Below are 12,748 nucleotides of genomic sequence, written 5' to 3'. Positions count from 1 at the left end.
TCTCACCAAGCAGTCTGTACACACTATCCCTGCCGTTGGTTGTTTTGTGTGCATGCATTTTGCTTCTCATTGATGATTGCAATGATGATTGAAAGTGTGTTAAATATTTTTGTCTTGCCTTGTTCTCACATCTGTCGTGCCGATCTCTGACGTTGTCATTTCGGATTGGTTCGAGTATTTTGCACGTGGTTCTGAGCTGAAGGACTTAAACGCCTGCGAGCGCCTACCGTGGCTGCAAAGTCATTTCTGAGCAGAGCTGTTTGTTGGGGTTTAAAGCAGTATCGGCACAGATACACAGAAAAAATGGTTGAAGCATTTGTAGGAGAATGGAGCTTAAAGGAGAGCGAAAATTTTGAGGAGTACATGAAGATTTTAGGTGAGGATTCTGTATTTATATTATGTATGTGTATTCTTTTTGTAACCACTGCCAAAGAATATCGTTAGTTTGGGGTTTGCAGCTGTACTGTTTCCCGCTGGCTTGCTGAAGTCATTTGCGGCGATAAAAATGCCATGGTCCACCATTGATCCCAGAGAGAAAATAGTGGACAGTGTATTTACAATTCACGGTCTCCTTTCGAAGCACTGGGAAGGAATTGTATGCTGTATTTTTGCTGAATGTCTGCAGCATTGTGTACGTGATTTACTCACTTCATAGAAAACGTGAAAAAGTGCATCCTACCAGAAAATGTACCCCTGGAATCTGATTTTGAATTTATCAGGTGTTTTTTTTAAAAATCGAGATCCTGATTTGTTACTCCGATGAACGATATCTGTTATGCCGCAATATAATGAAACGCCTCGTTCTTGAGCTCCCTGAGCTGGTCGTGTTGCTGCTATTCACGCCCTTGGTGTAAGCGCAATCGCAACCGTTGGTACCATTAAATGTTCCAATTTTGTGTTTTAGGAGTGAGTATGATGCTAAGGAAAGTGGCTGTGAGTGCCAAACCCAAGACTGTCATTTCTGTGAACGGTGACACGATCACTCTAGAAACCAAAAGTATAGTAAAAAACACAAAAATCCAATTCAAGCTAGGGGAGGAATTTGATGAGACCACCGCAGACGATAGGATAACCAAGGTATGTTGACGATTGCGTTGACCATTGTAAGTTACTTGGCATCCGACTTATCGAGCTAAATGTCCTTTTGTTTCAAATTCCCAACAGACTACAGTGACATTGGATGATGGTAAACTGGTCCAAACACAACGGTGGGATGGAAGAGAGACAACCCTGGTTAGAGAACTGCAGGATGATAAACTAATATTGGTAAGGATCTCCAAACCAAACAGCTACTGCTGTTAAGGAAGTGTAAATTTGTGGCAGTGGTATGTTATTTAAATAACATTTTCTCGTTATGTGACAGTTTTTTGATGTGTCATACAATATCATCACTATAGAGTCAAACTGTGTACACTTTTTGCATGAATTATAAAATGGATATTTAACCCAACAGTCTTGTTTAATGATGCATACTTAACTCATTCCTGTTTCCTTTGTGAATCAGACCTGCAGCATAGGAAATGTGGTGTGCACCAGAATCTATCGGAGGGAAAAGTGATGACCTGGAACAAGGAGGATTGGGCTCAGTTCAACACCTCACTTTTTGCTGCTTTTCTACTGGACTTTCCCTCAGTATTTTGTTTAATTAGGACTGTTCTTTTTCATGGGATTTTTAGTTACATTTCATGGTAAAAGATATGTCAGGAGTTATAGATACACATTAACCAGAAATGGTGCCAGTTGCCATTGTGTGAACTTTTGATTAACTTAAATGTTCTTTATACAAAAAAACCTTATCATAAATAACAGTGACAGATTTTTAGTCTAGAAAGAAAAAGGCAGACAGTGATGATTTCTCAAATTATGTAATGTTTCCAAAGATGCATTATATATACATAGACAGGATAAAATGGAAAAATTTTGCTTAAACAATGGAATAGTGAAACCTAATAAAACAAGCCTTTCGAGTGTTTACTTTTGCCTGTTGATTATCAATTGCTTTATATTATAAAGTTTGCTGACATAATACAACTATAAATTACAACTAGATATGAATTATGCTACCACTGTCCTGTCTGAAATCTTGCTCCTGTGTCAAATTGCTGGCATAGACTTTGATTTTTCAATGTTTTATGGGACTCTTTCAGATCTACAACTCATGCAACCTGTAGGAAAAGAACAGCCCTAAGTATTATCAAAGTGCAAAAATGGCCAAATTTATGCACCTTTAATAAAATTGTGAACTAAGCAAGATCAGTCTGATTCTCCTTCATAGTGGCACTGGCTTCACTAGTCAATGGACAGGGTGGAAAATATAGTGCAAAGTTGGAAAAAGTCTGCTTATAAAATGTCATTGTAAAATATATGTATATATGGAATTTATCCATTGAATTTTTAATTTTAAAGTCGCACTTCAGTGTTCAGTGAAATTTTCCATTTGGCTATAAAACTGTCTCTGTGCACCTGGTACAAGCTTAAAAGGTGAAAAGAAGTTGAATTTGTTAACTGGACCTTAATAATGGCACTAACATTGAAATAAGTACACTATGTGGATAGTGGCATTCTTTTTGCTTTCTGTCTATTTCAGTAAAATTGCCTTTTAAAAGCAGTCTCTCAATTAGTACAGGAAGAAACTTTTTAAAAATCAAGTGGGAACTGGCTCCAACTACTTGGGTGTAAACATGGTGCAACTTGAATTCAATAGTTTTTGAAGGCAACAGAAGGAAGCAGATGGGTACCATTTTAGGAATTGTACCAATCTTATTTACTACCCAGATTCCTGGTATAATTGCTATTTGTATTAAGTCTTACCTGTACTTGTGAAACTTGAATGCAGATGTTGATTTGATCATATTTTTAATCAAAGGTGGTAAAATTGGCTTTAAAAAGTATTTGAGAATCTTTTTTGCAAACTCTTGCATAAACTGATGGGTTCTAAGTCAAATAAGCACTGACTGCCAATACAGCAATGGTATTGTAAGCTTGATTTGAAGATTGCTGGAAAGACTCAGTCAGTCTGGCAGCATCTGTGCAGAGAAAGACTTAAATGCTAAGTTTGTGACTATTCTTCTGATCTGAACTGTTAACTCTTTCACCATAGATGCTGGAATAACTGCTAACAGTTCAGATCAGATGAATAGTCACTGATCTGAACCATGACTGGATTTTTCAGTCACAGATGTGAACAATGGCAGTCCGCCCATGCGGACCATACATCACAGAGCCACCGCTATATTAAACGCAGCAGCTCAATTTTAAATGGCTGGGTTGAAGAGTGCGCACGCGCCCCCCACACCCCGCCCCCCCCAAAATGATGTGGAGGGGGCAGGTGGTCTGTCCTTGGCAATGGCATAGGTGCTGGTGCCATTTTTTTTAAAGGGCTTCAAGCCCCAAATTGCAATCTAAATCTTTTTTTAAAGGAATGCTAACTTGAAACAAAATACATTGTGATCCTGTCCCTCTCCCACTCTTTTTTTTTTTTTTTTTTTTTTTTTCCCCCCCTTCCCCCTCCAATAATCATAGAAGTAATTTACCTGTCCTTTTACTCCCCTGCCTCCCCAGCACAAAACACTTGCCTTGTGCTACTGACCTCTTTTTCTCACCCCTCCAAAGTTCATCAGCTTTAAACCTTATCCCTTCCCACCACCCCCTAGACTAACGAAATTATTCTGACCCCGCTCCCCACCTCCCGCACTGGGAGTTACCTGCTCCCACCAGTTTGCCGCCTCGTACACCCGGATGGGTATCTAAAGGTGCGGTAATGCCCACCACCAACACCAATATTGTCCCGGAACAGATGGCGAGCGAGAGCGGGGAAGTAATTCATTTATTCAAATTACAAATGTAAATTTTGGTCCCATCGGGCCAGTCCTTCCTGACGTCGAGGCCGGTGGCGGGCTTCTTCCAAGGCATTCTCCACCCCTCTTCCCCCTGCCATGACCCCTGATGTCAGGAGGATGTGGGGCTGTAAAATTCAGCCCATTAACTCTAATTCTGTTTCGGTCTCCACAGATGCTTCCAAACCCGCTGAGTATTTCTAGCATTTTCTGTTTTTATTTTAGGTTTCTGGTATCTGCAGTATTTTGCTTTTGTGTTAACTTGAAGATTGCTAGCCTTAAGGTGGCATTATTCATGGCTTTACTCTCTCTACTGCAGCTTAATGTTTCAGTTTCTGACCCTTCCCTCATTATTGGCTTTGTCAGCATTAACTAATTTCACAAAAGTGAAGCAAGAAAAGTTGGGTTTACTGGTTTTGGTTTGACAATCAACAACCACATTTCTTTTTAAAAGGGAAGTTTTAATTGAAAAACAGTTAAGTATCCTAGCAGCATAAATGATTCTAAGAATAATGGAAGTGAGGATTATGTTAGGTAAAATCTGAGGAGCCAGTGAGTATAGATCTAATGGAGATTCTATTCCCAATTACTCAAAGGCACTAAGGAATAAAACATTTGTATACCACTGGAGTGCTGACTTGGGTTGCATTAGAGTGCTATAGTGGAAGTTTGGTAACTGAGGAAGTTCGGTAAGGAGGGAGTGAGGAGCTCCTTTATTTCCTACCTGTCCTCAGTGAGGGGAGCCGAGAGCTTCCAAAGAGCACAGCTGACTGGGAGAAGACTCGGAGGGTGGAGTTCCGGACCAGTAAGTATAAAAAAAAAACTTACCTCTTTTTTTTTAAAAAAAAAACCTGAAAGTGAACTCAAGATAGCTGTGACCTGATTGGCAGGTAAGGATTTTTTTTTTACTGAATTTGAAAATAATACATTAATAAAAATTGATTAAGACCCTAATTAACAAGTAGAGTAACTAAACCAGAGGGAGGAGATTAAATATTAAATGCTAAGTAAATACAGTATAGTAAGAATCTAGCACTAGGGACCATATAGTTAATTATAACAATTTAAGGATTTAATAAGTATTTTAAATTAATTTTATTAATTAGTGCTAGAAATGTCAGTTAGAGGGATGAAGTGCTTCAACTGTGAGAAGTGGGAGGTCCGTGACGCGTCCAGCGTTCTGGAGGACTACGTCTGTAGGAAGTGTACTCAGTTGCAGCTCCTCACAGACCGCATGGATCGGTTGGAGCGGCAACTGGATGCACTTAGGAGCATGCAGGTGGCAGAAAGCGTCAGACAGGAGTTTTAGACAAGTGGTTACACCCAAGGTGCAGGCAGATAGATGGGTAACAGCTAGAAGGGGCAGGCAGTCAGTGCAGGAATCCCCTGTGGCTATCCCCCTCTCTAACATGTATACTGTTCTGGATACTGTTGGGGGGCGGGGGGGGGGGGAGATGGCCTCAGGGGAAAACAGCAGCAGCCAGAGCAGTGGCACCATGGCTGGCACTGTTCAGCAGGGAGGGACAAAGTGCAGAAGAGCAATAGTTATGGGGGACTCTATAGTCAGGGGCACAGATAGCCATTTCTGTGGACGTGAAAGAGACTCCAGGATAGTATGTTGCCTCCCTGGTGCCAGGGTCAAGGATGTCTCTGAACGGACAGAGGGCATTCTGAAGGGGGAGAGTGAACAACCAGAGGTTGTGGTACACATCGGTACCAATGACATAGGCAGGAAGAGTGATAAGGTCCTGCAGGGGGAATTTCGGGAGTTAGGTAGTAAGTTTTTTTTTAAAAAACAGGACCTCTAGGGTTGTAATCTCTGGATTACTCCCTGTGCCACGTGCCAGTGAGGCTAGAAATAGGAAGATAGTGCAGCTAAACACATGGCTGAGCAGCTGGTGTAGAAGGGAGGGTTTCAGATATCTGGACCATTGGGATCTCTTCAGGGACAGATGGGACCTGCACAAGGACAGGTTGCATCTAAACTGGAGGGGCACAAATATCCTGGCTGCGAGGTTTGCTAGCGTCACTCAGGAGGGTTCAAACTAATGTGGCAGGGGGTTGGGAACCAGAGCAGTAGGACAGCAAGCGAAATAAATGAGGGGAACTAGTAAATAAGGCCAGTAGGATTAAGAGGAAGAGCCGGCAGGGCGATGTTGCTGAGCACAGTGGGATTGGTGGTCTGAAGTGCATTTGTTTCAATGAGAGAAGAAAACCGGTAAGGCAGATGAATTTAGAGCTTGGATTAGTACTTGGAACTATAATGTTGCTATTACAGAGACTTGGTTGAGGGAAGGACAGGATTGGCAGCTAAATGTTCCAGGATTTAGAAACTTCAGGGTGGATAGAGGGGGATGTAAAAGGGGTGGGGATGTTGCATTACTTGTTAAGGAGAATATCACAGCTGTACTGCGGGAGGACACCTCGGAGGCGCCTTGAAGTGAGGCAATATGGGTGGAGCTCAGGAATAGGAAGGGTGCAGTCACTATGTTGGTGGTTTACTACAGGCCTTCCAACAGCCAACGGGAGGTAGAGGAGCAGATATGTACAGATTTTGGAAAGATGTAAAGGTAACAGGGTTGTAGTGGTGGGTGATTTTAACTTCCCTGATATTGACTGGGACTCACTTAGTGGTAGGGGCTTGGATGGGGCAGAATGTGTAAGGAGCATCCAGGAGGGCTTCTTGAAACAATATGTAGATAGTTCAACTCGGGGTGGGGGCCGTACTGGACCTGGTATTGGGGAATGAGCCAGGCCAGGTGGTTGAAGTTTCAGTAGGGGAGCATTTCGGGAACCGTTACCATAATTCCGTAAGTTTTAAAGTACTTGTGGATAAGGATAAGAGTAGTCCGCAGGTGAAGGTGCTAACTTGGGGGTAGGCAAATTATAACCATATTAGGCAGGAACTGAAGAATTTAGATTGGGGGTGGCTGTTTGAGGGTAAATCAAAATCTGACATGTGGGAGTCTTTCAAATGTCAGTTGATTAGAATCCAGGACCAGCATGTTCCTGTGAGGAAGAAGGATAAGTTTGGCAAGTTTCGGGACCCTTGGATAACATGGGATATTGTGAGCCTAGTCAAAAAGAAAAAGGAAGCATTCGTAAGGGCTGGAAGGCTAGGAACAGACAAATCCCTTGAGGAATCTAAATACAGTAGGAAGGAATTTAAGCAAGGAGTCAAGAGGGCTAAAAGGGGTTATGAAAAGTCATTGGCAAACAGGATTAAGAAAAATCCCAAGGCTTTTTATACGTTTATAAAGAGCAACGGCGTAACTAGGGAAAGGGTTGGCCCACTCAAGGACAGAGAAGGGAATCTACGTGTGGAGCCAGAGGAAATGGGCGAGGTACTAAATGAGTGCTGTGCATCAGTATTCACCAAAGAGAAGGACTTGGTGAATGATGAGCCTTGGAAAGGGAGTGTAGATAGTCTCAGTCATATCATTAACAAAAAGGAGGAGGTGTTGGGTGTCTTGCAAAGCATTAAGGTAGATAGGTCCCCAGGGCCTGATGGGATCTACCCCAGAATACTGAGGGAGGCAAGGGAAGAAATTGCTGGGGCCTTGACAGAAATCTTTTAATCCTCATTGGCTACAGGTGAGGTCCCAGAGGACTGGAGAATAACCAATGTTGTTCCTTTGTTTAAGAAGGGTAGCAAGGATAATCCAGGAAATTGTAGGCCGGTGAGCCTTATGTCAGTGGTAGGGCAATTATTAGAGAGGATTCTTCGGGACAGGATTAACTCTCATTTGGAAACAAACGAACTGATTAGCAAGAGGCAGCATGGTTTTGTAAAGGGGAGGTCATGTCTCACTAATTTGATTGAGTTTTTTGAGGAAGTGACAAAGATGATTGATGAAGGAAGGGCAGTGGATGTTATCTATATGGACTTCAGTAAAGCCTTTGACAAGGTCCCTCATGGCAGACTGGTACAAAAGGTGAAGTCACACTGGATCAGAGGTGAGCTGACAAGATGGATACAGAACTGGCTCTGTCATAGAAGACAGAGGGTAGCAGTGGAAGGGTGCTTTTCTGAATGGAGGGGTGTGACTAGTGGTGTTCCGCAGGGATCAGTGCTGGGACCTTTGCTGTTTGTAGTATATATAAATGATTTGGAGGAAAATGTAGCTGGTCTGATTAGTAAGTTTGCGGACGACACAAAATTTGGTGGAGTTGCGGATAGTTTTGAGGATTGTCAGAGGATACAACAGGATATAGATCGGTTGGAGACTTGGGCGGAGAAATGGCAGATGGAGTTTAATCCGGACAAATCTGAGGTAATGCATTTTGGAAGGTCTAATGCAGGTGGGAAGTATACAGTAAATGGCAGAACCCTTAGGAGTATTGACAGGCAGAGAGATCTGGGCGTACAGGTCCACAGGTCACTGAAAGTGGCAACGCCGGTGGATAAGGTAGTCAAGAAGGCATATTGCATGCTTGCCTTCATTGGTCGGGGCATAGAGTATAAAAATTGGCAAGTCATGCTGCAGCTGTACAGAACTTTAGTTAGGCCACACTTAGAATATTGCCTGCAATTCTGGTCGCCACACTACCAGAAGGACATGGAGGCTTTGGAGAGGGTACAGAAGAGGTTTGCCAGGATGTTGCCTGGTCTGGAGGGCATTAGCTATGAGGAGAGGTTGGATAAACTCGGATTGTTTTCACTGGAACGATGGAGGTGGAGGGGCGACATGATGGAGGTTTACAAAGTTATGAGCGGCATGGACAGAGTGGATAGTCAGAAGCTTTTTGCCGGGGGGGGGACATAGGTTTAAGGTGCGAGGGGCAAAGTTTAGAGGGGATGTGCGAGGCAAGTTCTTTACACAGAAAGTGGTGAGCGCCTGGAACTTGCTGCCGGGGGAGGTAGTGGAAGCAGGTACATTGGCGATGTTTAAGAGGCATCTTGACAAATACATGAATAGGATGGGAATAGAGGTTCCCAGAAGTGCAGAAGGTTTTCGTTTCGGCAGGCATCAAGATCAGTGCAGGTTTGGAGGACCAAATGGCCTGTTCCTGTGCTGTTTTGTTCTTTGTTGTAGAAGGGTCATGTGATTAAGAAATTAGAGGGGCTGATATGTTTGATTTTATGTTACATTGTGCCCAACCATCTTCTGCTGTTTCATCAATGACCTTCCCTCCATCTTAAGGTCAGAAGTGAGGATGTTCACTGTGCAATGTTCAGTACTATTCGCAACTCCTCAGATACTGAAGCCAGCGGTGCCTGCGTGCAGCAAGACCTAGACAACGTCAGGCTTGGGCTGATAAGTGGCAAGTAACATTCATGCCGTAGATGTGTCTGGCAATGACCATCTCAAGCAAGAGAGAATCTAACCATCTCCCCTGACATTCAAAAGCATTACCAGTGCTGAAACCCCTACTGTCAACAGCCTGGGGGTTAGCATTCACTGGAAGCTTAACTGGACCAGCCATATGAATACAGTGCCTCAAGAGTAAGTCACGGGCTGGGAATTCTGTGGTTGGTCGCTCACTCCCAATTCTCCAAAGCCTATTTGCCATCTACAAGGCAGAAGTTAGCAGAGTGGTAGAATATTCTTCACTTGCCTGGATGAGTGCAGCTCCAACAACACTGAAGATGTTTGACGCCATCTAGGAGAAAGCAGCCAGCTTGATTGGTATCCCATTCACCAGCTTAAACAGTTACTGCCTCCACCATGAGCACACAGTAGCAGATTTTTATTCAGTAATCTGAATCTATAACTAGTTAACCTGTTTCCCTTTAAGATTGTTCATTTTGGTTTCACCTGGTAATTATCATTTTCTCATACAATATTTTAACCCTCTATTAAATGCATTTAACAAATATAACTAAGTGTGTGCAGGGGAAGTTATTTTTTTCAGATATCATCTAATCACCTCAGTGCAGCTGTGAAGATATAATTTGATATTTTCTCAATGAATTGGTGATGTTGGGAAACAATATCAGTGTAATTAAATGTAATCTTTAATGTGTGGTAAGAAATGATATTTGTGCAAGTGACTGGAGTGAATTACAAATTTTAGTTGTAGCTTCGTTGAAGTCTGCCATTTTCAATAGGGAGAATTTCCTTTTATTTTGCACTAGCTTGCATAACCTGTTGTAGTTGTCGGCCTCCATCATTCTCCACGTCAGGACATGGTGGCAGGAGTTCCTTAGGGTAATATCCTAGGCCCGACCATCTTCAGCTGCTTCATGAGTGACCGTCCCTCCAGCGTAAGGTCAGACATGGGAATATTTGTAGGTGATTGTACTGAACACTGCACAATCTGCAGTTCCTCAGATACTGAAGCAGATTGTGCCCACAGTCAGCAAGATTTGGACAACATTCAGGCTTGGGCTGATAAGTGGCAAGTAACATTCATGCCACACCTGTGCCAGGGAATAACATGGCCATGTAAATACTGTGGCTTCAAGAGCAGGTCAGAGGCTCAGAATTCTGCAACAACTATCTCATCACCTGGCTGCCTAATGCTTGACCAAAATCAAAAAGGCACAAGTCAGGAGTGTAATGGAATATTCTTCACTTGTCTGAATGATTGCAGCTCCAACAGCACTCAAGGAGCAACCTGCTTGATCGCCATCCCATTTGCCACATTAAACATTCGCTCCCTCCACTCCGGCTCACTATGTATCAGCAATAGAATGCACTGCAGCAACTCGCCATGCCGCCTTCCACAGCACCTTCCAAACCTGTGACCCCCTACCACCCAGAAGAACAAGGACAGCAGACATGGGAACACCACTGCTAGCTCCTTTCCAAGCACCAGCCTGATTTGGAACTACAATACTGTTTCTTCACAGTTGCTGGGTTAGAAATTCCATCCCTAACAGCATCTTGGGTGTACCTACACCTGATGGATTGCAGCGTTCAAGAAGGCTGCTCCCTACCACCTTCCCAAGGGCAATTAGGAATGACCAGTGACGCTAACATCGCATGAATAAATACAAAAAAAAGGCTGGTTTCTGAGCAACATTGGTGATGTTTGCAAGCATATTGGGCTGGTTTTTACTGTGGGCTTCAGGAACCCAAAGTCGGGATCAAATGGGGGTCCTGAGCAGCAGGATCGGTGGTGCAGTTTTGTCATAGGCAGCCTCCTAATTGGCCACTTCATGTGCTTCTGATATGACCTTTTTCCTCAACCGAGGATTCCCCCCCACTGTTGTTGACAGGGCCCTCAACCATGTCCGGCCCATTTCCCACACCTCTACCCTCACCCCTTCCCCTCCCTCCCAGAACCATGACAGGGTTCCCCTTATCCTCACTTTCCACCCCATCAGCCTCAATATCCAAAGGATCATCCTCCGCCATTTCCTCCACCTACAGCGTGATGCCACCACCAAACGCATCTTCCCCTCTCTTCCCCTCTCAGCATTCCAAAGGGATCATTCCCTCCGCGACACCCTGGTCCACTCCTCCATTACCCCCACCACCTCGTCCCCGTCCCATGGCACCTTCCCCTGCAATCGCAGGAGGTGTAATACCTGCCCATTTACCTCCTCTCTCCTCACTATCCCAGGCCCCAAACACTCCTTTCAGGTGAAGCAGCGATTTACTTGTACTTCTTTCAATGTAGTATACTGTATTCACTGCTCACAATGTGGTCTCCTCTACATTGGGGAGACCAAACGCAGACTGGGTGATCGCTTTGTGGAACACCTCCGCAAGCAGGACCCTGCGCTTCCGGTTGCTTGCCATTTCAACGCTCCCCTCTGCTCTCATGCTCACATCTCTATCCTGGGCTTGCTGCAGTGTTCCAGTGAACATCAACGCAAGCTCGAGGAACAGCATCTCATTTACCGATTAGGCACACTACAGCCTGCCGGACTGAACATTGAGTTCAATAATTTCAGAGCATGACGGGCCCCCCATTTGACTTTTATTTTTAGTAATTTTTTTTTTTTACATTTTTTACAATCTTTTTTTTGTATGTTTATTTCATTTCATCTTAGTTTGTTCAGTTTGCTTACCCACTTTTTTTCATGTTTGTACTTGCTGCTGTTCAATCTTCAGGTAAACACCTTATCTGTACTAATACTTTGTCTTTCAACACACCACTAACATATTGTTTGCCTTTGCTCCATGATCTTTTGGTCAGCTATGTGGCCTTTTCCAATCTACACCTTCTCCTTTGTTATCTCTTGCCCCACCCCCGCCTCACTTGCTTATAACCTTTGACATTTCTAATATTTGTCAGTTCCGAAGAAGGATCACTGACCCGAAACATTAACCCTACTTCTCTTTCCACAGATGCTGCTAGACCTGCTGAGTATTTCCAGCATTTCTTGTTTTTACTCCTAATTGGCCGCCTCATGCTTGCCGTCCTCTTAAGGCTGGCGGACAGGCTCCATGTGCTGCCAGCCCAATCAGGGGACCTGCAGCTCTGAAGCCCCAGCAGCTCTACCTGGAGACGTGGGTGCTCTGAGACAGGTTGGTGACTGCGAGGGCACCTCAACATAGAGGCACCCTTGGAGGCGTGGATCTAAATTAAAAATTATGAGGGGGCAAAGCTGCTACGTCACTCAGTGGAGAGGAAACCCCTCAGGTTGAATTCCAAGGGCTGTGGGCACTGTCTTTCCTGCCCAAAGCCCCCTCTTTGAGGCACAGAGCCTCCGATTCCAATGGTTTCCCACCCACCTCCCTGGCTTGTCAGAGGGAGGCAGGCTCCACTTAAGCTATTGGTCTCCGTAATTGTCGGGGGCGGGGGTGGGTGCTACTCCAACAGTGGCAAAATGCTCATGAGCCTACAAAATCACCTCATTTGGGCCTTAGTCATCTTAATTTGCTGCCCACCTCCGTGGAACAGGCATTTACTCCTCCCAGCCCACCCTTGGGAATGCTCCCCCCCCTGGCAGAAATGCATTGGCGAGCCATCCTGATATGACTCACCTTTCCCGCTCAGCCAGCCTCCAAGCCCAC

General features: G+C 44.2%; 1 protein-coding gene across 1 annotated transcript; it reads left to right on the top strand.

Annotated features, from left to right (window-relative positions):
- Positions 1 to 225: 225 nt before the first annotated feature.
- On the top strand, positions 226 to 1,972 carry LOC137369933 (fatty acid-binding protein, liver-like). Its single transcript, XM_068031683.1, has 4 exons — positions 226 to 376; positions 905 to 1,077; positions 1,165 to 1,266; positions 1,505 to 1,972. The coding sequence occupies exons 1-4, from the start codon at positions 304 to 306 to the stop codon at positions 1,556 to 1,558; spliced, it is 402 nt and encodes a 133-aa protein (XP_067887784.1). The 5' UTR covers positions 226 to 303; the 3' UTR covers positions 1,559 to 1,972.
- The last annotated feature ends 10,776 nt before the right edge of the window (positions 1,973 to 12,748 follow it).

The sequence above is a fragment of the Heterodontus francisci genome, chromosome 5 (assembly GCF_036365525.1).
Source record: "Heterodontus francisci isolate sHetFra1 chromosome 5, sHetFra1.hap1, whole genome shotgun sequence".
NCBI lineage: Eukaryota > Metazoa > Chordata > Chondrichthyes > Heterodontiformes > Heterodontidae > Heterodontus > Heterodontus francisci.
This window is presented reverse-complemented; position numbering and strand designations above follow the sequence as displayed.

Coding starts and splice junctions, on each gene's coding strand:
- LOC137369933 (XM_068031683.1), top strand. CDS start 304: ATGGTTGAAGCATTTGTAGGAGAATGGAGCTTAAAGGAGAGCGAAAAT. Junction 377..904: donor GGAGTACATGAAGATTTTAG/GTGAGGATTCTG, acceptor TTTGTGTTTTAG/GAGTGAGTATGATGCTAAGG. Junction 1,267..1,504: donor AGGATGATAAACTAATATTG/GTAAGGATCTCC, acceptor TTTGTGAATCAG/ACCTGCAGCATAGGAAATGT.